The sequence below is a fragment of the Bombina bombina genome, chromosome 11 (assembly GCF_027579735.1).
Source record: "Bombina bombina isolate aBomBom1 chromosome 11, aBomBom1.pri, whole genome shotgun sequence".
Classification (NCBI taxonomy): domain Eukaryota; kingdom Metazoa; phylum Chordata; class Amphibia; order Anura; family Bombinatoridae; genus Bombina; species Bombina bombina.
In genome coordinates this window covers 28231836-28257349 of record NC_069509.1, presented here as the reverse complement: position 1 = coordinate 28257349, position 25514 = coordinate 28231836, and the positions used below count along the sequence as shown (strand labels likewise).

Sequence of the window (25514 nt, the reverse complement as noted above, 5' to 3'; positions counted from 1 at the left end):
CCTGCTTTTTCAAATAAAGGTACCAAGAGAACGAAGAAAAAGTGACAATAGGAGTAAATTGGAAAGTTGCTTAAAATCACATGCTCTATCTGAATCATGAAATAAAAAAATTGGGTTTCATATCCCTTTAACTTCATTATAATTATTTGTATACGTTCTTCATACTGAAGCTTTAAGATTAACTTCTGGAAATAGAGAAATATACTCACTGAGTCACTATTCCTTTTTAGATAACGTTTCTGATTTATTTTGAGTACTGTTATAACCAGAGGTGGATCTAAAAGTCTTCAATATGCTAATTCATTTTGGAATATTTTCTTTCAGATTTCTAATAAAAACAGCAAATCATAAGCATAAAAATAGATTTTAGAATTGGCAAGAGGTTCAATAGGAATATTAAAAAGTCATTTGATTCATGAATTAGTGCTGTAGAAAGGATCAAGTTAAAGGGACATGAAGCCATTGAGAATTATGTATCAAAGGTCTTGCGGACCTGATCCGACAGTGTGGATCAGGTCCGCAAGACCTCGCTGAATGCGGAGAGCAATACGCTCTCCGTATTCAGCATTGCACCAGCAGCTCACAACAGCTGCTGGTGCAACGCCGCCCCCTGTAGACTCGCGGCCAATGGGCCGCCAGCAGGGAGGTGTCAATCAACCCGATCGTACTTGATCGGGTTGAATTGTGGCGATTCCTGTCCGCCTGCTCAGAGCAGGCGGACAGGTTATGGAGTAGTGGTCTTTACACTGCTGCTCCATAACGTGCGTTTCTAGCAAGTCTCGCCAGAAACATAGGCCCTCATAGGCCCCATTCGGAGCTTGATAAATGGGCCCCCATTTGTTTTCTTGCATAATTCAATAGAGAATACAATTGTAAACAAATTTCCAGTTTACTTCCATTGTCAAATTTTCTTCATTCTCTTGGTATCCTTTGTCAAAGGAGCAGCAAGGTGCTACTGGGAGCTAGCTGAAAATATTGGTTGAGCCAATGACAAGAGGCATAAGTGCAGCTAGATCCCAGTAGTGCATTGTCAAATTTTCTTCATTCTCTTGGTATCCTTTGTCAAAGGAGCAGCAAGGTGCTACTGGGAGCTAACTGAAAATATTGGTTGAGCCAATGACAAGAGGCATAAGTGCAGCTAGATCCCAGTAGTGCATTGCTGCTTCTGAGCCTACCTAGGTATGCTTTCCAAGAAAGGATACTAAGAGAACAAGGCAAATTAGATCATAGAGGTACATTGGAAAATTGTTTCAAATTACATGATCTGTCTGAATCATGAAAATGTAACTTTGACTTTACTGTTTTGAGTCCTAATTTCTAAAATGAGAATCCTGAGGTTGGCTTATTAAACAATAATGATATAATAATACTAATAATAATACAATTATAAAAGAAGCAGAATATTGCAGTTTAAAATAACCGTACGAGAAAAATAAAGTGGTATAATATTAGTTTTGTAAATAGATAATCCTCATGTTGAATGAAGGTAAAATAGCTAAAATTAAATTTGACAGAATTATTCAAATAAATGGGCAATAAAAAAAAATATTTTCAAATGTACAATTGCTGTAATACTGATATGTTTGTCCGGGTCTCCTTTGTTATAATGCGGTCCCTTTCCCTGAGAGCATTCTGAGGTCGGCTCAGAAGCGTGAACGGGTCCTGAGCATTATACAGGATACACCGTATAGTGTTTGCACAGAGAAAAATAGCTTTGTACAATTTGTCTGCCGTGACTTTTTACTTTCCATTTTGTCCAGTATTTGCTCATAGGATTGTGTGGAATTAGTTTGCTAATCTCTTGGCAGGACTCTCTATCCCTTTGTCTCTCATAACTGTCACCTTGCATACTAGACCCATGTCTTTAGCGATACATAACCTGTTGGCGCTCTTCAAATAACTGATAATAATAATAAAAATGCATTGATCTATTATTTCATATTGAGAACATCTTCAGCTCAGCAGAGGGAGCATCTGGACTGGACAGCAGTATATACTGACATAAAGTCAAGGTATTAGCTAGTGCTACTGCCACAAGTGTCACTATTCTCTCTCCTTCTCTCTCTGTATTATTCTTCTCTCCTATCTCTTTCTGGCACAACTCTCTCTATCTATGTGTTTAACAGCACTGACAAGGCAAGGAAGCAGCAAGCTGACTGAACAATAATTGTAAGTGACAATCCAGGGTCCTTTATTGTATTTAAGCCATCCCTTAATGGGGTCAGGATAGACTAAGAACAAAAGTGAAGCTTATATGCTTATTGGCTTAAAGAGGAATCCATCATCTGACAAGACAGAGCTGTATAGCTATTCCCACCTCTATAGTAACAGATTAATAAATATGAACAAAACATGTTTCTGGTGATGTGCGTTATTCTATTACTGACTCAATAAAAGGGCCGCTTATATATTGTATTTCTGGCACAAACAAATAGAAATTTTGTTAATTTTAGCATTTGTCTAAAAAAGCAATGCACGTGAGCGTGACTACCTCAGTATGCTTAGTATGACATTGCAGTAAGGAGCCAGGTTTCAACCAACGAGACAAAGAAAAATAACTACATTTGGTAATAGAGGTAAACTAGAAAGTTATAAAAAGGATACAATTATTTTAAATTAGTTACTATGTCCCTTTAACATTAGTATTTCCTGCATTATGTTTTGTGACTCCTGATGTGTATTTGTTTTTCAATGACCGGGTAAATGATTGTAGATTAACACAGCAGTGAGAGGGTTAAGTAAAAACTACAGTATGTTGTAATGTTCTTAACCATAACTCTTTCCACAGTCAACCTACCAAGTCCACGAACGCTACAAGAAGTGAAACTTCCGCTGATTGATGCGAATATATGTGACAGCCTCTATCACATTAATTCTAATACCAATACGAATGTGAAAATCATCTTTGATGACATGATCTGTGCGGGGTACAAAGCTGGGGGAAAAGACTCCTGCCAGGTGGGTAATTTCATATCTAAGGTGCTCAGATATCATCATCATATCTATATTGTCTCTGATAGTCATAAACAGATTGTTCAATAAGTAATTATGTCGTTTTTTAGAAACACTTTAGACTCTTGTTCAAGGCTGTGGGCAGGAAACTGTACCCCCGCGCTTGCCCCCAGCCATATCCAGCCTCTGCTGGCAGAAGTTATGACTGCACAAGAACTCTCTGTGCAAAACCAGCTCCTGTTCTTACATAACCAGTCAGGCAAGAGCAGGGGCTGTCAATCACTCTGGTTAGATCAGTCTTGGATGATTTTAATCCGCCACCTCTGAAGTGCAGGGGAGGTCGGGAAGCAGTGGCTTTATGAGCCTGCAACCTCAAGTGCTCTTAGGCTAGCAACTTCATAAAAGGAGCCCATTAAAAGGACAGTAAAGTCATAATTAGACTTTCATGATTTAGACAGATAATGCAATTTTAATAAACTTTCCAATTTACTTCTATTATTTAATTTGTTTCCTTCTCTTGTTATCCTTTGCTGAAATGTTTATCTAGGAAAGCTCAGGAGCATCAAAGAACCTAGGTTTTAGCTGATGATTGGTGGCTGCATATATATGTTGATTGTGATTGGCTCACACATGTGTTTAGTTAGAAACCAGTAGTGCATTGCTGCTCCTTCAACAAATGATACCAAGAGAATGAAGCAAATTTGATAATAGAAGTAAACTGGAAAGCTGTTTAAAATGTTATGTTCTTCCTAAATCATGAGAGAAACATTTTGGGTTTCATGTCCCTTTAAGTACACGGACAGCTGCTTTCTGCAGATTTGCTGTGCAGAATGGACAAATAGGGGCCCATTTATCAAGCTCCGTATGCAGCTTGTGGGCCCGTGTTTCTGGCGCCTCTTCAGACTCGCCAGAAACAGCAGTTATGAAGTAGCGGTCTATAGAACGCTGCTCCATAACCCTCTCTGCCTGCTCTGAGCAGGCGATGCTCTTTGCATTCAAATACCTTACCATATACTGTATACCCTTTAACCTTTATAACCTAAGTCACGCTAACCTGACGAGCATAAATTTAGATAAAACTTTTAATACGCGTGCAAGTTAGCACGGGCACAATATTTCAATATCGCACGAGTGCTAACATTACTGCTCCACTTGTAAAATAGCCCTTATTGTCTATATTGCTGTGAAATATCCGTTTGTTAAAGGGACAGTCTAGTCAAAATGAAACTTTCATGATTCAGATAGGGCATGCAATTTTAAACAACTTTCCAATTTACTTTTATAATCAAATTTGCTTTGTATTCTTTGTTGAAGGCTAAACCTAGGTAGGCTCATAGGCTAATTTCTGAGTCCTTGAAGGCCGCCTCTTATCTCAGTGCCCTTTGACAGTTTGTTTTACATCTAGGGAGCACTAGTTCATGTGTGCCATATAGATAACATTGTGCTCACTCCCGTGGAGTTATTTGAGTCAGCACTGGTTGGCTAAAATGCAAGTCTATCAAAAGAACTGAGATAAGGGGGCAGTCTGCAGAGACTTAGATACAAGGTAATCACAGAGGTAAAATGTGTAATAATATAACCGTGTTGGTTAGGCAAAACTGGGGAATGCGTATGATTATCTATTAAAATAAACTTTTGTGATTCAGGCTATGCAATTTCAAACAACTTGCCAATTTTCTTCTATTATCTAATTTGCTTTGTTTATTTGGTATCCTTTGTTGAAAAGCATACCTAGGTAGGCTCTGGAGCAGCAATGCACATATATGACTCTGGCTGCTGATTGGTGGCTGCACATATATGGCTCTTCTCAACAGATGTGCTCAGCTAACTGAACAAAGGATACAAAGAGAACAAAGCAAATTTGAAAACAAGTACATTGTAAAGTTGTTTAACAGTGTATGAAATAAATATATAGAGTTTCATGTTCATTTAAAAGTATATGGAATTCAAGATGAAACTTTCATAATTTAAACAAAGTGAACAATTAAAAAAAAAATGTAGTTTATAGTTTACTTCTGTTCTCAATTTTACCTCTTCCTCTTGGTATCTTTTACAACTTCTTTCCATAAAGGATACTGAGGTATGTTCAGGAGTGTGCACGTGCCTGTGAGCATTATTACATTGTTGCAAGTATTGATGCTATATAGTGCTCTGTGTGTGCTCATGGAAAAGAGGTAACAGTGGGTTTTATTACATAATGTGTACTCATTGGTCTCTAGTTATCAAAGTCTGACGGACCTGATCCGACAGTGCGGATCAGGTCTGCCAGACTTTGCTGAATACGGCGAGCAATACGCTTGCCGTATTCAGCATTGCACCAGCAGCTCACAAGAGCTGCTGGTGCAACGACGCCCCCCCGGCAGACTCGCGGCCAATAGGCCGCCAGCAGGGGGGTGTCAATCAACCCGATCGTACTCGATCGGGTTGATTTCCGGCGATGTCTGTCCGCTTGCTCAGAGCAGGTGGACAGGTTATGGAGCAGCTGTCTTTGTGACCGCTGCTCTATAACTGAAGACTCGCCAGAAACAGGGGCCATCAAGCTACATTCGAAGCTTGATACATATGCCCCATTGTGTCCTGAGCCAGCTATCACTTGGTTAAAGCCAACTGTTTTACAATTTTGTAATATAGTAGTTTTGTTTTTTACACATATATACACTTTTCCTTCACTGGCAGCAGCAGAAAGCAACTAGTTATTAAGTAATTATTACATTGATTAAACAAACCTTCTCATGTATTTCAGGGTGATTCTGGGGGTCCCCTGGTTTGCTCTGAAGGCGGACGCTGGTATTTAGCGGGGTTGGTAAGTTTTGGAGAAGGTTGTGGGAAGGTGAACCGTCCCGGGGTGTACATTCAGCTGGCAGCTTACGCAAACTGGATTGTAGAAAACGCTCCTGAAGCCTCAGCAGTTATGCGAGATGTTAATATTACAAGTCCTGTAGACAGGTTGTCTTACCTGAAAAACGGTTCCAGAGCGCCATCTCTTTGTGTTCCCATCTACCTCACCACATGGACGCTGCTTTTGTACAAACTCTTGTAGGCCATACTATTATTTTGTGTAAGTCACAACTGGAGCAGTTCTGGATCTTTTGCTATACTCAATCTACAGTTAAATTATAATGACTTGCAACGTGAACTCTCTTTAACAAGAGTGGAACCTCTAGAAATGATACCTTGAAGATTCAGTGAGAGAATATCTGGAGTAGCTATTAATATCATTGACCTGGTGAAAAATACTAAATCCAATTTATATATCTGGACATTTTGTAGCACCTGCAAGCTTAAAGGGACATGAAACCCAACTTTTTTCTTTCATAATTCAGATAGAACATGCAATTTTAAACCGCTTTCCAATTTACTTCTATCATCTAATTTGCTTCATTCTCTTAATATCCTTTCTTAAATAGCATATCTAAATTGGCTCAGTAGCTGCTGATTGGTGGCTGCACATAGATGCCTTATGTGATTGGCTCACCCATGTGCAATGCTAATTCTTCGACAGAGGATATCTGAAGAATGAAGCAAATTAAGCAATAGAAGTAAATTAGAATGTTGTTTAAAATTGTATTCCCTATCTTAATCATGAAAGAAAAATATTGGGTTTCATGTCCCTTTAAGTCTGGATACTTTTGGGGCAATATCAATAGAACATGAAGACTGGAACTGGAAAAACACTAAAATTATGGTTGTCGCTCTTATTTATAGATGTTTTTGTTTGATATCTTCTTATGTCTATTCTGCCAAGAACATCACGTTCCAAATAGTTCTTCTCAAGATAAAATTCAATTGCTTCTAACCAAGTTCCACTCATGATTTCTCCTTGGCCAACTGTGTCCAAAAGGTTAAAGGGACACTGAACCCATTTTTTTTCTTTCATGATTCAGATAGATCAGCAATTTTAAGCAACTTTCTAATTTACTCCTATTATGAATTTTTCTTCATTCTCTTGCTATCTTTATTTGAAAAAAGAATGTATCTAAGCTTTTTTGGGGGGTTCAGAACTCTGGACAGCACTTTTTTAAATTGGTAGATGAATTTATCCACCAATCAGCAAGAACAACCCAAGTTGTTCACCAAAAATGGGCCGGCATCTAAACTTACATTCTTGCATTTCAAATAAAGATACCAAGAGAATGGAAAAAATTTGATATTGGGAGTAAATTAGAAAGTTGCTTAAAATGTCATGCTCTATCTGAGTCATGAAAGAAAAAAATTGGGTTCAGTGTCCCTTTAATAAGGATCTACCTGTTGGTCTTTAAATGCTGACCAGTAGATCACAAAATTGTTGAGTTATTTTCCCATTCCCTCCTAGCTAGTAGTATAGTATGAGCTCAAGTTAAAAGAAATGTAATTTAAAAAAAAATATATATATGTGTGTGTGTGTGTGTATGTATATGTGTGTATGTATATGTATATATATATATATATATATATATATATATATATATATATATATACATATATATATATATATATATATATATATATATATATATATATATATATATACATATTGCAGAATTGGTCACCAAGCACTCACGTGTTGAAATCTTCTGCCCCGGTGCGGTGCATAAATACATAAAACAGCAATAAGTTGAGACAGCACTCTGAGGACTTAATACAAAACCACGTTACACTTATTAAATACCACGGAGGTGGTTTTGTATTAAGTCCTCAGAGTGCGGTCTCAACTTATTGCTGTTATATATACATATATATAATTATTTTATCTTTAAATATTTTTTAATTTATATTTTTTTAAGTAGACAACCCAAGGTAAGCTATGCCCATGTTGGTATATTTCATGCCATCATTTGACTACCAAATACTTCCATATAAAAAAAAAACTTAACTTTTTTAATTATTTTTTTATATTTCTCTTTTTCTTTAGTATAGGGATCCCCCTCAACGTCCCACCACCCTGATCCCTCTCAAACAGCTCTGTAACCCCCCAGCGCCCACTTGTCACTCCCATCTAGATACTGGCAGGCAGTCTGCCTCCTTCCTTTTCTCCCACACCACCCACAGACACCACTGTACCGATACACTATCTTAGTCACTGGCCCCTATTTATCAAGCCGTCAACCGCAAATACGCTGGAATTCCGCAGCGTATTTGTGGCGAGCCTGATTCGCCTTATTTATCAAAGGCTACAGTCCGGCAAAAGTAGAATTTTGTGACGTAACATACGATCCACCGGTCAAAGTCCGACACAGATCGATGCTTACGTCACTACAGATGTTCGGCACTATCTGACTACTTTTGCTACTTATCAAAATTCTACCAGGTACGCTCGGCACTATTCCGGCCCAGCGTAGCTGGTTTTCAATCCGCCGCCCTGTAGGCGGCGGATGCCATAGAAATCAATGGGAGTCTGAAAGCAGCAAAAACTCATGTTCGCTGATGCCCGATATCCCATTGATTCCTATGGGAGAATAAAAGTTATGTTTGCACCTAACACCCTAACATGTTCCCGGAGTATTAACACCCCTAATCTGCTGCCCCCTACACCGCCGCCACCCTCATTATACTTATTAACCCCTAATCTGCCGCACCGCCACCGCCGCCACCTATATTATACTTATTAACCCCTAATCTGCTGCCCCCTACACCGCCGCCACCTACATTATACTTATTAACCCCTAATCTGCCGCCCGCCACCACCGCCACCTATATTATACTTATTAACCCCTAATCTGCTGCCCCCTACACCGCCGCCACCTACATTATACTTATTAACCCCTAATCTGCCACCCGCCACCGCCGCCACCTATATTATACTTATTAACCCCTAATCTGCTGCCCCCTACACCGCCGCCACCTATATTATACTTATTAACCCCTAATCTGCTGCCCCCTACACCGCCGCCACCTATATTATACTTATTAACCCCTAATCTGCTGCCCCCTACACCGCCACAACCTACATTATGTTATTAACCCCTAATCTGCCACCCCCAACGTCGCCGCCAACTACATTATGTTATTAACCCCTATTCTGACATCCCCAACGTCGCCGCCACTAAATTAAATTTATTAACCCCTAAACCTAAGCCTAACCCTAACACCCCTAACTTAAATATAATTTAAATAAATATAAATAAATATTCCTAACATTAACTACATTATTCCTATTTAAAACTAAATACTTACCTATAAAATAAACCCTAAGGTAGCTACAATATAACTAATAGTTACATTGTAGCTAGCTTAGGGTTTATTTTTATTTTACAGGCAAGTTTGTATTTATTTTAACGAGGTACAATAGTTATTAAATAGTTATTAACTATTTAATAACTACCTAGATAAAATAAATACAAAAGTACCTGTAAAATAAAACCTAACCTAAGTTACAATAACACCTAACCTAACCCTACAATTAAATAAATTACATAAATTAAATACAATTAACTAAATTAAATACAATAACCTAAATTAAATTAAATTATCTAAAGTACAAAAACAAACAAACACTAAATTACAGAAAATAATAAACAAATTACAGAAATGTAAACTAATTACACCTAATCTAATAGCCCTATCAAAATAAAAAAAGGTTGGTAAAAAGAAAGACAGCGCCTCATAGTGCAAGTAGGTTCCAACAGTAATGGATCACAATGAGAAAATAACAGATGGTAGTATACTCACAAGGATATTGGCACCTTTGTTGAAAGAGGTGCAAAAAGGCAGACTGACATTTGAATCAGCAGTCAGTACGCTGGAGCCAGATAGATTCAGCTTTCCTGGATGGGCCGCTGTGGACTCTCCTCTTGTGAATGGAAGCAGAATCCTCTGGTGTTGTGCTGTATAGACAGACAGCAAGCGGTTGGTCTATGCGTGTGATACACGCTGGAAACAGGAATGTTGAACAGGACAAAACTTCTCAGATAATCAAAGGAATAGTATTATCTGGTAAAAACTAATAGAACTTGGCAGGCAAAGTAAAAAGCAATTAATGCTGCGATGAATAAAGTTAAAAACACTTTATTGTACGAGCTTAGGACGCGTTTCTCGGCCGCAAGCTCCTGGCCGTTTCATCAGGTAAAATTTTACCTGATGAAACGGCCAGGAGCTTGCGGCCGAGAAACGCATCCTAAGCTCGTACAATAAAGTGTTTTTAACTTTATTCATCGCAGCATTAATTGCTTTTTACTTTGCCTGCCAAGTTCTATTAGTTTTTACCAGATAATACTATTCCTTTGATTATCTGAGAAGTTTTGTCCTGTTCAACATTCCTGTTTCCAGCGTGTATCACACGCATAGACCAACCGCTTGCTGTCTGTCTATACAGCACAACACCAGAGGATTCTGCTTCCATTCACAAGAGGAGAGTCCACAGCGGCCCATCCAGGAAAGCTGAATCTATCTGGCTCCAGCGTACTGACTGCTGATTCAAATGTCAGTCTGCCTTTTTGCACCTCTTTCAACAAAGGTGCCAATATCCTTGTGAGTATACTACTATCTGTTATTTTCTCATTGTGATCCATTACTGTTGGAACCTACTTGCACTATGAGGCGCTGTCTTTCTTTTTACCAATTTTAGAGACTGTGTTTTTCGATCAGACACACCAAAGACCAGCTGCCTGCCATTTTGTGAATCCCTCCGACCACAAAACATCTATAAGTTTGAAAGAAACATTTTTGCAGAGACATTGACACTTGTCGGCATCACTTACCAGCACCTTTTTTCATGGGACTTATATTACGATAAGTTTTTTGTCATATATATTAAGAATTGTTTGATCACAAGTATATATTTTGAATATTTTTTCTGTTTTTGTTTTCTTATAGATATATATGTCTTTTTATATGAATTGATTCAACTATTTAGTATTTAATTTTGCACTTATTACATTGGTAATATTTCTCTTTTTTCCACACATTACCCACTAGGGTTTCAGTTAATTTGATTCACATTCACACCGTTGTGAAACAATCTTTTACAATTCACATTAGTTTTTAATTAATCTATTTCAGCACATTTTATACATTTCACTTTTACACATCATTACACTATTATTATACATTACTAATATATTTCTTTCTTTTGTATCACAAACACTTTAGGCGCATGCTATTACCTATTTGCCAATAGGTATTTTTCTACAAAATAAAAAAACCCTAGCCTAAACTAAACTACCAATAGCCCTTAAAAGGGCCTTTTGCGGGACATTGCCCCAAAGTAATCAGCTCTTTTACCTGTAAAAAAATACAAACAACCACCCAACAGTAAAACCCACCACCCACACAACCAACCCCCCCAAAAAAAACTAACTAAAAAAACCTAAGCTCCCCATTGCCCTGAAAAGGGTATTTGGATGGGCATTGCCCTTAAAAGGGCAGTTAGCTCTTTTGCAGCCCAAAGTCTCCCACCTAAAAATAAAACCCACCCAATACACCCTTAAAAAAACCTAACACTAGGCCCCTGAAGATCGACTTACTGGGAGACGTCTTCATCCAAGCCGGACGAAGTGGTCTTCCAGATGGGCAGAAGTCTTCATCCAAGCCGGGCAGAAGTGGTCCTCCAGACGGCAGAAGTCTTCATCCAAACGGCATCTTCCATCTTCATCCATCCGGCGCAGAGCGGGTCCATCTTCAAGACATCCGACGTGGAGCATTCTCTTTGGCCGACGACTACCCGACGAATGAAGGTTCCTTTAAGTGACGTCATCCAAGATGGCTTCCCTTAGATTCCGATTGGCTGATAGAATTCTATCAGCCAATCAGAATTAAGGTAGAAAAAATCCTATTGGCTGATGCAATAGGCCAGACAATAGAATGCCAGCTCAATCCTATTGGCTGATTGGATCAGCCAATAGGATTGAACTTCAATCCTATTGGCTGTTTGCATCAGCCAATAGGATTTTTTCTACCTTTGAATTCAGGGGGTAATAAATTTAATATAGTGGTGGCGACATTGGGGATGGCAGATTAGGGGTTAATAACATAATGTAGGTGGTGGCGGTGTAGGGGGGGGCAGATTAGGGGTTAATAACCTAATGTAGGTTGTGGCGGTGTCGGGGCGGCAGATTAGGGGTTAATAAGTATAATGTAGGTGGCGGCGGTGTAGGGGCAGCAGATTAGGGGTTAATAAGTATAATATAGGTGGCGGCGGTGGCGGGCGGCAGGGGGCGGCAGGGGACGGCAGGGGTTAATAAATTTAATATAGTGGCGGCGACATTGGGGACCGCAGATTAGGGGTTAATAACATAATGTAGGTGGCGGCGGTGTAGGGGGGCAGATTAGGGGTTAATAACATAATGTAGGTGGCGCCGGTGTTGGGGGGGGAGATTAGGGGTTAATAAGTATAATGTAGGTGGCGGTGGGCTCCAGGAGCGGCGGTTTAGGGGTTAATAACTTTATTTAGTTGCGGCGGGGTCCGTGAGCAGCGGGATAGGGGTAAAACAGTATAGTATAGTGTGGGTGTTTAGTGACAGGATACCAATAAAGCTGGGAAAAAGCCGAAGAGCAGCGAGATCGATGACTGTTAGTTAACAACAGTCTGCTGCTCATCGCCCCGAACTTGGTGCGCGGCTTTTTGACAGCTTTTTTTGGTAACTTTGGAGAACGTATTCAGGTCCACGGCAGCGATGTTAGGCGATCTTAGGTGAGCGTATTGGTGCCGGCGAATGCAAGTAAGTTGACGGGTTGATAAATAGGGGCCACTGTCTGTATTGGCGATCTGGCGTCTGTGTTCTGCCCCTCATTGCAGCTCCTGCTGTCAAAGCTTACAGAAGGACCACAATCTGCTCCACAAAGTTGGACATAAGTACTATGTCAGCACAGTACGCTGGGTATAGTATTCTGTGACGTAGTAACTACGTTCATATGGCGCAAGGGGTTAAATTAAAGAATTGAGGTTATTCCCCACCTCCCTCTAGTCATGGGATGGGTGCTGCCATGTTGAAATCTAGCTTTCAATGCATTCCAGCGCTGACGTGTTTGCACATGTGCAGAAACTCTCCTTCAGATACCTGCAGTGCAACCTAGGATACAAGATGGCAGCCCCCATAACTAGAGGGGACGACATGTATTTAGTGTTTAATGTCCCTCTAATCAGTGGCCTCATACTAATAAAATACAATAATTCACCTCATACAGTCTTTTATAATGTGTTTTATATCAATAAATGCTGTAGGGTCTAAAACATTGTCTTTTACTTTCCTGGACCCAAAAATGTATCAGTAAAAGACCATGAAACTGTTTAGGCTGGAAGTTAATTCCTCTACTTTTGCTCCCATAGATCTGTCACAGAACTGTTTTTTATCTTGTGTTTGTCAGCTTTGTGTGTCTTCTGTTGCTCATTTTACTTTCTCCTTTTGTTTTACTACCCCCGGACCATGAATAACAGATATATTCAGTCTGAGTATTGTATCTTTCTTGTTTTCAATCCGTCCTCTCACTGTGCCTTTTCTTTTTGGGGACTTATGTCATTGTATCCACTATCCAAAATTGTTCATTGATTCTCTTGGATTCCCATTTTTCTATATAATTACAGAAAAAGAAGCAGTCTGCCAGGAACAAACAACAGCTCAGAAGCTTGTTCTATAACCGGGTTACAAAATGGGAGTAGCTTCTTTTAGCCCAATTGTGCTTTTTCCATATGCTGTATACTTTAGCTCTCTGCTTTACTCTCTACAAATCTGAAGCGTCTCAAAGCTGGAACTGCCCTCGCTACTTTACCAAATGATCAGCTTACTGCTAAAATCAAAGGCCAATGGGCAGCAGTTGTTCACAACCTCCTACCCATCTTTGACTGTTCATCATTCTGACCTGCAAATATTATCCATTTTCTTATTATGGTGAGGGTCATATTTCTATAATGTCTCTATTAGCATCTCCTGTTCATGAAAATGCTGAGGGAAGACAGTATTTTACATGACTCAGATAGAGTGTAAAAATAATAATAATAAAAAAAATTACAATTTATTTTTCTTAAGAAACTTAACTTTGTTATGTTGGTCTCCTTTGTTTAAAATAGGCTCCTTTTTATGAGAGAATACTGAGGTAGACTCTTGATCGCCAGAAATATAACAGCAAAATATATTGTTCTAAACATTGTGGTCATATAGCATTCAAAATGGCTTCTCTAGAGCCTACTCAAGTATGCTCTTACAGAAAGTTGAAAGTTTAATAAAAAAGAGAAAAAGATAATTTTGGTATCAGAAGTAAATTCCATTAGCACCATGAATGTTTAACTCCTTTTAATAAAGCCCATAAGTAGGGTGACCATATTGCCGCTTTAAAAAGGGACACATATGAAAAATACATATGTCAGGGTTATTATACAAAACATTTCTTTAAATAGCCCTGAAAACAGCCCTGACATATGTATTTTTCATATGTGTCCCTTTTTAAAGCGGCAATATGGTCACCCTACCCATAAGGCACATTTGAGAAACTTAAAGGCTTACTGACCTGTGTTCCCTGTGGGTATATCATCTACATAACATATGCATTCTATTTGTAGTACAAAACATTTTTGCTGCATAAACAAAGGACAAAAGGAATGTGCTATCATATGTGCCGAGACGTCATCTTTTCTGTCCATCGTTAAGAAGCAGGTGACACATATTACTGGCTCAGGTGAAAGAAATACCAAAGCCACAGCTTGTTGGTTTTGACATTTTATTAGTGACATAAACAAGCTGCTGGTTGGATAACGTCTGGTTTCCATGAATGCACCAGAAGTATGTTAGAAGGTTTTGCAATATATTAACAGTCACCTTCCTGTAAAAGTGGGAGAATTATTATATGAATCCAGGTAACATTTTCAGTGTATTGTGAGAGTCATAACAACTTATCTTTAGAAAAAAATATACTTTTTATATTTATTGGAAAAAAGAAAGGTAAGTCCTATGCTCAGGTAAGACAAGCCCACTATGATAAAGGGGAAATATAGTGTCCAAAAGTTCAATAGAGTAGTCCCCTTATGTTGATGTAAAAATCGTAAAATGATCCCTGCAGCTCAATACTTGAGTATAAGACAGACCAGGAAGAGAGTCCTCACAAGCATTCTGAAATGAAATAGAGGGGAGGAGCGCACAAGTCCAGGAGAACCGCTTGTTTAGTATGTCACATTGTGAAATTGAATAAGAAATGGAAAAGCAAATTGGCTTCTCACATGATAAAGCCTCACATATATGAGGTATATGTATATTGTACATCTCAAAACTCATCCTCTGCTCATATTGCAGTAATCCGTTCTCCCTAAAAGATACTGGAGATGAAATAAGGGCAACGGATTACTGCAATACGAGTGGAGTATGTGTTTTCATCTGTATTTTGATAGATGAAAACTATATCATCAATAAATCGTTTATATAAAATAATGTTATCAGAAAAATGATTACTATTTGTATTGATGTACTGGAGCTCCCACCAGCCCACAAACACATTTGCATACAAGGGGGAACATTTTGCCCAACGACTGTGCCACAGCTCTGGAGATAAAATTCATTATTAAATAAAAAAATAATTGTGGGTGAGAAGGAACTCCAGACATTCACACAAGAAATCCTTAACTGCCTCTTCAAAGGCAGTATCCCTGTCAAGAAAATTCCTTTATGCCGAGTGCATGATGAATGCAAGAATAAAGGACACTATATCAATAGCAGCCCAGTTATAATCTTGTTGCCATTTAACATCCTTAATATCTTGCAAAATGTGACTAGACTCTTTAAGATAACCAAACAGATTCATCACTAGTCGTTGGAGAATAGAAGAATGGAATCCATCCAATTCAATACAGCCTCCAACAATGAGCCTATACCGGATACTATAGGCCTTTCAGGTATATGTATATGAGATATGAGGTACATGTATATGAGATATATATATATATATATAAGATATAAGGTATATGTATAGCGTATCTCAAAACTCATCCTTAAAAGATACAGGAGATTAAATAAAATTACTGCAATACGAGTGGAGGATGAGTTTTGAGATATGCTATACAGTTACCTCATATCTGTGATTTCTGTTTGATGGTATACATATCTGGAGTTATAGAAGGCCACTTTGGAACAGTCCAATGTTTCCTTCTTATCCACTCGGGTGCTTTTTGAGGTATGATTCGGATCACTATCCTGCTGGAGGACCCATGACCTGCGACTGAGATGCAGTTTTCTGACACTGGGCAGTATGTTCTCCAGAATGCCTTGATAGTCTTCTGACTTCTTTGTGCCATGCACAGATTCTAGGAACCCAGTGCCAGAGGCAGCAAAGCAACCCCAAAACATCACTGAGCCTCCTCCATGTTTCAAGGTAGGGATGGTGTTCTTTTCTACAAAAGCTTATTTTTTCCTTCTCTACTCTACTTTTGTTTCGTATGTCCAAAGGACATTTTCCCAGAAGGACTGTTGCTTGCCAACATACATTTTGGCAAACTCCAATCCATTTTTTTGTTGTTTTTGGGAAAATTCCAAGCAAATTAGTCAACACTACACAATGTCTTCATGTTATTAAAAACATCACTGTAACCTTGGAGTGGTGTACTGAGATAAAAATATAAAACTATAGAACTTGAAAATTGTGAAAGTCAGAGAGGTAAATGGTGGTTAATTGTGATATTTTAATGCCAGACTGGGGGGTGACACAATAAGGGGTTGGGGTCTGTCAGAACGTCTGATAATGTGGCTATAGAGTGGGAATTACTTCATTGGAATATCCATTTAAGGAGCCAAACAGAGGACAAGACATATGAGTGCATCAAAATTGCAGATATATAATGCAAAAGCACCTAACAAATTAATTGTATAATGATTACATATAAGACTAAGAGACAGATTAAGAGTTAATGGGACGCTGAACCCAAATTTTTTCTTTTGTGATTTAGATGGAGCATGCAATTTTAAGCAACTTTCTAATTTACTCCTATTATCAAATTTTCTTCATTCTCTTGGTATCTTTATTTGAAATGCAAGAATGTGAGTTTAGATGCCGGCCCATTTTTGGTGAATAACCTGGGTTATTCTAGCTGATTGGTGGATAAATTCATCCACCAATAAAAAAGTGCTGTCCAGAGTTCTGAAGTAAAAAAGAAGCTTAGATGCTTTCTTTTTCAAATAACGAAGAAAAATTTATAATAGGAGTAAATTAGAAAGTTGCTTAAAATTGCATGCTGTATCTGAATCACAAAAGAAAAAAATTGGGTTCAGTGTCCCTTTTAATGGGCCCTTTATATCCATACAGCAAGATGTAAATAAATCTCTGTAATATGTTACTGACCATGTAACCGCAGCAAGTTACATTGCACCTCATATATAGTCATGTAGGCTATGTCTTGTGGACCAGTGACAGGTATACACAGCCAAGACTCTTTGCCCTGATTTGGTACCTTACAGAGGAGTTCAAGCTTAGTGGGTGTTCCCTCTGGGGATTTAGCTGGGAATACTCTGAGAGTAGATGACATTTGTAAATATTGGTACCAATAAAGTTAAAGAGGGCTAATTGTGTTAAAATTATATTATTTTCCTGTTCTCCAGGATATCTGCTATCCTATATAGTCCTTTATTTTCCCATTTAATTAAAACTGAAGGTCATATAAATGATACCACACTTTTCAATGGTGTTTGAAGAGAATTGGTGGGTATAAGAGATAATGTCGACGTCAGCTTGGTCCATTGAGTGGTCATGTATGATGTGATTGGGTATGATATGTGAGCTTTAATAGCTGAGTCCTGATGACTCCAAATCATAGCCCCTGGGAAAGTGAAACCGTTAATATCAGCCTCTAACCTGATCCATCTGATCTCCTCCTCTTGGTTTTTCAGCAAAACTGCCTGGACTAATCTAGTAGCTTGGAAGTAGTCTTTTAGTTGGGTACTCCTAATCCTCCTAATTGTCTGTGTTTAGTGAGAATGCTATGGGATATTCTTGACTTTTTGTTGTTTCTCAGGAATTTGTTAATCATGGATTGGACTTCCTCTATCTCTCGAAAAGGGATTTTTAGTGGTAGAGCTCGAAATAGGTAAAGGATCTTAGGCAGAATCGTCATTTTAATTGCTGATTTGCATCCAGACCACGAGAAACAGTATTGTCCCCACTTTAGCAGGTCTTGCCTGATTGTTTTAAATATTGGTAGATAATTGCCCTTATATAATTCAGAAGAGTGTTTGGTTAAATTGATTCCCAGATATGTTATGTGTTTCTTAACCCATTTAAAATCAAAATTGAGTTCTAATAATTTCCTAGTGTGATCTGGTAATTTGATTGCCATTGCCTCACATTTATATGGATGAGAATTGTGTAAAGATCAAGTATCGGTTAGGCAAACATATCAATGGTTTGGTCAATGACAGCAACACATCGTCAGCAAATAAAGCTATTTTATATTCCTCGCCTTTTATTTTTTTTCCTGTAATGTCTGGGGACTGTCTGATCTAAATAGCTAATGGTTCTATACAAATGGCTAATAATAGTGGTGAGATTGGGTAACCCTGCCTGGTACCATTGAGAATAGGGAAGTTTTTAGATTGATAACCCATTGCCCTCACCCACGCTACTGGTTTAGAATATATTCTATGAAGTGCCGTAATTAATTTTACTGTGAAAGCCATTCCCTCTAATACCTCCCACAGGTAATTACAAACCACCCTATCAAACACCTTCTCAGCGTCTAAAGAGAGCATCAGAGAAGGCGTTCCTGTCCTGTCCATGTAATCTATCAGTGAAACCATGCGTCTGATATTATCAGGGGCTTCTCTATTTTTTTACAGAGCCCACCTGGTCTTGGTGGATCAGTTTATACAATACAAATTTTAGGTGGGTAGCTAAAATTTTGGTGAAAATATTTATGTCTCTATTGATTAGGGATTTTGGGCGATAATTTTTACATAGGGATTTATCTTTGCCTGGTTTTGGTATAAAAACTATTTTTAAGTGAAGAAGTTATGTGGGTATAGCATGGCCTTGGAGGATGGAATTACAGAATTGGGTCAAGTGTGGGGCTAAATTTCTCCTGGTATTCCATCTGGCCCAGCTGCCTTCCCCCGTTTCAGATATTTAATAACTGAGAGAACTTCCTGTAAGTTTACAGGAGCGTTTAATGTATCTAAATCTTCCTCAGATATTTTTGGTAGCTTAGTTTCATTTAGAATTTTTTTAAGAAGAGTGGTCGCTTGTGTCGTGTCTATTTGTTTCCGTCATATAGAGTACTATAAAAGTCAGAAAAGACATTTACTATTTCTAGTGGATGGGACGTTAACTCCCCACTTATCTTACAAATTGCTGGGATTGATATAGCTTTAATCCTGTCTCGAAGCCTGGACGCTAAAAATCTGGCTTATTCGCAAAGATAAAATATTTTGTTTTTAGCCTCTGACTAGCTCGTTTGGAGTCTTTTTGTAATATTAAATCTAAACATTGTCGTTTTGACGTCAAAGTTTTTAACACCAAGTGTGACCCTGTTACCTTGTGTTGTTTCTTTAGCTGGTGTATTTCTTGTTGTTATTCAAGGAATGTTTTTCTTTTTTTAGTGTTAAGTTGGGATTTCAGTTTGATCAGTAACCCCCTTATATATGGTTTATAGGCTGCCCATGGTATTGCTGGGTTGGATGTTGATTCCGTATTAATCTGCCAGTATTCTAAGAGATTTTGAAGGATGTTGTCTCTATGTAATGGGTCGTTGAGTAGTAGAGGACCGTATGTCCATGGCTGCAGAATAAAAGGTGTGGTCAATTGTGTTCCCATATAATACCTTCCATGAATCAAGGATATTATGCCCCGCAAATGTGTTTAGTACCGTTTTAACTTTGGCATTGTTTCTAATTTGAGAGTGGGAGAGGTTGGTGTTAGACAGTGAACTATGTGGTTGTAAGGAGATATTATAGTCTCCTGCTATAATTAATCTAGTGTGGTTCCAGTCAGTAAGTAAGTGTGAAACTTCACTTCAGTTTCTTGTATATGTCCCTTGATTACCAAACATCTACCTTCCAGATCTATCAGTTTATCTTCAACCACAAAATTTTATTGAGGATGAGGAGTGGAACAGTATAGATACCCCCTTCTCTTTTTATTTGTTGTAGCATGAAAATGTAGGGGGAATCGGTGTGACCAATATTTAGGGATGTGACTTCTTTCAAAATGTGTCTCCTGTAAGAAGATTACATTTGCCCCTAATTGTTTATATTGGTTCATGGCTTTTCTACGTTTTATATCCGTATTTAGTCCTCTCACATTGTGAGAGTACTACTATGTTATTGGAGGCCATATATGGGTATTATGTAAATAATTTGTCTATTATAAGGGATCATGGGTTTCCAAAGCAATATTATATGTATCCCCTCCTTACCTAGGGTATGCACCCAGTAGTTTTGCCTTTCATGGGATTTGGTCCATTGTATTGTCAAGGGTGGGCTCCGGTGTCCGACTAGGAGAAGTCTCGTTGGGAGAGAGGAAGGATTGGACAAGGAATTAATATTGGTGATGTTAATAGCATCTAAAAAAGGTAAAAAAACAAAGGTTAAAGTAAAGAATAGAAAGAATAAACAAGAACATATTAGACAACTTAAACTTTATAGTGTAAATCTGGGAGATTTCAGAGATACACACCTCCTCTAATTTATATATATTATTTCCTGTCAGCAAGGAGAGAATATCATAAAACCTGGGATAACCTAAAAGTAGGCTCTATCATATTAACCTTTTCAACTATACAGTAACAAGAACTCACACTATATAATAACATTAGAATGTTGCCTATGAACATAAGAAAGAAAGAAGAAGAAAAAAAACAGGATGACAACTTGATATTAAATAAAGGTAGACTCTCAACCCCTGAATCCTATAAAGGTATTAAAATCTATAATTGATTTCAGTATGGATTGATTTGCCATGGTAATCGCTATCTCGAGTGCCTAGTATAGATGATCAAAGTCTGACGTTAAAGGCTTCTTTTATAGAGGAATTTTCCTAAGGGTCTATAAAGGTAGGTAAGTCTTAAGAGTTACTGTTATCATATCCCACCCCTCTACGTTACAGTTCCGTCTATTATGTGGCAAGTAGTACTGGTTGTGAAGTTTCAAGTGAATAATGTTCGTCCTATGTAAAAGGAGAAAGCATTTCCAATGTCCTCAGTGCAAGTTGGTCACGTGTTTGTGTCCTTTTCTTGGGAACCTTGGACCAACGTGATCTTTTAGTCTAACCTTGATGGGTTGTAGGTGTCGTGGTGTCCTCACCCTTGGGCATATTTAATATTTTTGGGGTCTCTATACCCATTGCTGTGCATATATCTGGTATATCTGATGGGTCTTTAGCTATATAGGTGAAATTGTCTTTGTTTATAATCAGGCTAAATGGGTGTCCCCATCTGTATGTTATTTGTTGTTTCCTTAATATAATTGTTAATGGGCGTAGATCATTTCTTCTTTGCAATTCTTATGCTTAAGTCTTGAAATAGTTGTAGAACATTTCCTTGGAATTTGAGTGTTGGATGTTTCATCGCTGCTCTAAGCACTTTGGGCTAGATTACGAGTTTTGCGGTATGAGTGAAAAAGCAGCGTTAAGGCACTTTTTTTGCTACCACTGGTATTACGAGTCTTGCAGGTACAGGTGTACCGCACACTTTTTTGGCCGTAATGCAACGTAACTCCCGCAGCTTTCAAAAAGTCCTTTTTCAATGGGACTTCAAAAGCGCCGGTATAACGAGTCTGCCTGGGAGGCCAAAAAGTGAGCGATACAGCCCATACCGTCAAGATCCATAACGTAAATTGAAAGTCAGTAGTATAACTAAAGTGCAAAAAAGTACACTAACACCCATAAACTACCTATTAACCCCTTAACCGAGGCCCTCCTGCATCGCAAACACTATAATAAAAATATTAACCCCTAATCTGCTGCTCCGGACATCGCCGCCACCTACATTACTGTTATTAACCCCTAATCTGCTGTCCCTAACATCGCCGCAACCTACATTACACTTATTAACCCCTAATCTGCTGCCCCCAACGTCGCTGCCACTATACTAAAGTTATTAACCCCTAAACCTAACACTAAGTCTAACACTAACCCTAACACCCACTAACTCTAATATAATTAAAATAATTCTAAATAAAAATTACAATTAATACCTAAACAATACCTATTTAAAACGAAATACTTACCTGTAAAATAAACCTAAGCTAGCTACAATTTAACTAGTAGTTACATTGTAGCTATCTTGGGTGTTATTTTTATTTTACAGGTAAGTTTGTATTTATTTTAACTAGGTAGATTAGTTATTAAATAGTTATTAACTATTTACTAACTACCTAGTTAAAATAAATACAAATTTACCTGTAATATAAAACCTAACCTGTCTTACACTAACACCTAACATTACACTACAATTAAATCAATTACGTTAATTAAATACAATTAACTAAATTACAAAAATAAAAAAACACTGTTACAAAAATAATAAACACAAAATTACACAAAATAAAAAATAAATTATGAAATATTTAAACTAATTACACCTAATCTAATAGCCCTATAAAAATAAAAAAGCCCCCCCTAAATAAAAAAAAACCCTAGCCTAAACTAAACTGCCAATGGCCCTTAAAAGGGCCTTTTGCGGGGCATTGCCCCAAAGAAATCAGCTCTTTTACCTGTAAATACAAATAAAATACCCCCCCAACAGTGAAACCCACCACCCACACAACCAACCCCCCACATAAAAACGTCTAAAATCTAAAAAACCTAAGCTCCCCATTGCCCTGAAAAGGGCATTTGGATGGGCATTGCCCTTAAAAGGGTATTTAGCTCTTTTACAAGCCCAAACCCTACTCTAAAAATAAAACCCACCCAATAAACCCTTAAAAAAGCCTAACACTAACCCCCGAAGATCCACTTACAGATTTTTAAGACCCGACATCCATCCTCATTGAAGCGGCAGAAGTCTTCATCCAACCGGGCAGAAGTCTTCACCCAGACGGCATCTTCAATCTTCATCCATCCGGCGCGGAGCAGGTCCATCTTCAAGACATCCGGTGCGGAGCAACCTCTTCAATCAACGTCTTCTTGAACAATGAATTCTCCTTTAAATCACGTCATCCAAGATGGCGTCCCTTGAATTCTGATTGGTTGATAGAATTCTATCAGCCAATTGGAATTAAAGGTAAAAAAATCCTATTGGCTGATCCAATCAGCCCATAGGATTGAGCTTGCATTCTATTGGCTGATTGGAACAGCCAATAGAATCCAAGCTCAATCCTTTTGGCTGATTGCATTAGCCAATAGGATTTTTTAACCTTTAATTCCGATTGACTGATAGAATTCTATCAGCCAATCGGAATTCAAGGGACGCCATCTTGGATGATATCATTTAAAGGAGAATTCATTGTTCAAGAAGACATCGATTGAAAAGGATGCTCCATGCCGGATGCCGGGGTTAGTGTTATGCTTTTTTAAGGGTTTATTGGGTGGGTTTTATTATTAGAGTAGGGTTTGGGCTTGTAAAGGAGCTAAATGCCCTTTTCAGGGCAATGGGGAGCTTAAGTTTTTTAGATAGGTTTTTATTTGGGGGGTTGGTTGTGTGGTTGGTGGGTTTTACTGTTGGGGGGGTATTTGTATTTACAGGTAAAAGAGCTGATTTCTTTGGGGCAATGCCCTGCAAAAGGCCCTTTTAAGGGCCATTAGCAGTTTAGTTTAGGCTAGGGTTTTTTTATTTTGGGGCCTTTTTTATTTTGATATGGTTATTAGATTAGGTGTAATTAGTTTAAATATTTGATCATTTCTTTTTTATTTTGTGTAATTTTTTTTAATATTTATTATTTTTTGTAACTTACCGTTTGTTTGTTTTTTTGTAATTTAGTTAATTGTATTTAATTAATGTAATTGATTTAATTGTAGTGTAAGGTTAGGTGTTCGTGTAAGACAGGTTAGGTTTTATTTTACAGGTAAATTTGTATTTATTTTAGCTAGGTAGATAGTAAATAGTTAATAACTATTTAGTAACTATTCTACCTAGTTAAAATAAATACAAACTTACCTGTAAAATAAAAATAACACCTAAGATAGCTACAATTTAACTATTAGTTATATTGTAGCTAGCTTAGGTTTATTTTACAGGTAAGTATTTAGTTTTAAATAGGAATTATTTAGTTAATAATAGTAATTTTTATTTAGATTTATTTTAATTACATTAAAGTTAGTGGGTGTTAGGGTTCGGGTTACGTTAGGGTTAGACTTAGTGTTAGGTTTATTCAGATTAGGGGTTAATAAGTGTAATGTAGGTGGCGGCAATGTCGGGGTGGCAGTTTAGGGGTTAATAAGTATAATGTAGGTGTTGGCGATGTCGGGAGCGGCAGATTAGGTGTGTTTAGACTCGGGGTTTATGTTAGGGCGTTAGGTGTAAACATAACTTTTCTTTCCCCATAGGAATTAATGGGGCTGCGTTACGGAGATTTACGCTCCTTTATTGCAGGTGTTAGGCTTTTTTCAGCTGGCTCTCCCCATTGATGTCTATGGGAAAATCGTGCACGAGCACGTAAAACCAGCTTACCGCAACGCTGGTATTGGAGTGTGGTATGGAGCTCAATTTTGCTCTACGCTCACTTCTTGCCTGCTAACACCAGGTTTATGTAAACCTGTAATAGCAGCACTGTAGGGAGGTGAGCGGTGACAATAACTTGCAAGTTAGCATCGCACCGCTCATAACGCAAAACTCGTAATCTGGCCGTTTGTCTTTTTCCGGAAATCTCAAGAAGGCCACTATTACATCCCTTGTAGGGGCATTAGGCTTGGGATTTTACGCCATGTGGGCTCTTTCCAAGTCTATTTCGGAGTCAGGTGGTACTCCAGCAAGCATGGTGAATAACTGCTGCAGGTAAGATGGTAGTTCTTCTGAGTTTACATCCTCCGGGATCCCCTTTATTCTAATATTGCATCTCCTACTTCTATTCTCCATATCCTCTATTTTGTCTAAGAGTTCAGAGATAGTTTAAGACTGTTGGGATACCTGGTTGATTGTACTTTCTACATCCTCCTCTAGGGTGTCCTTAGCTTCCTCTAGGGTGTCAACTGTGTTCCTCAAGTCTGTTATAGCTTGATATCTGCCAGGCTAGCAGAGACTGATTTATGCATACTGTCAATTTTTCCCCCAGAGTTTATCCTGTTTGGATACCAGCAAGCTAAGGTCTTCCTTAGTAAGGGGTTGGGAATCAGAGGGCAATTCTTGTTGTTGTGTAGTGTTGTCTTCTTCATCTGTGCCTTCCTAAACTGGGGGATCTATCTGTTTTTCCCCCTTTGTTAATTTAAAATATCTGATCTTCCAGGTTTTTCAGTTTTATTTAATTTCTTAGATGACATTGTGTCGTATAGTGTTGGTGTTCCAGTAATGGAGAACATATCTACCTCAGTTAGGTATTTGTAGAGTATTAAAGGAACTCTGAACCCAATTTTTTTCTTTTGTGATTCAGATAGAGCATGACTATTATCAAACTTTCTTCCTTCTCTTGGTATCTTTATTTGAAATGCAAGATTGTAAGTTTAGATGCCGGCCCATTTTTGGTGAACAACCTGGGTTGTCCTTGCAAATTGGTGGATAAATTCATCCACCAATAAAAAAAATGCTGTCC

The 25514-nt window shown here is 38.1% G+C and overlaps 1 protein-coding gene across 2 annotated transcripts in view; it reads left to right on the top strand.

Moving 5' to 3' along the window:
* The window catches only part of LOC128642143 (serine protease 33), a 65685-nt gene extending 58937 nt beyond the window's left edge, over positions 1 to 6748 (top strand). For both annotated transcript variants that reach the window (XM_053694821.1, XM_053694820.1), the window contains 2 exons: positions 2789 to 2958; positions 5696 to 6748. In XM_053694821.1, the coding sequence (XP_053550796.1) occupies positions 2789 to 2958; positions 5696 to 5992 (467 nt within the window). In that variant the 3' untranslated portion in view covers positions 5993 to 6748. The remainder of the gene's footprint in view (positions 1 to 2788; positions 2959 to 5695) is intronic.
* The last annotated feature ends 18766 nt before the right edge of the window (positions 6749 to 25514 follow it).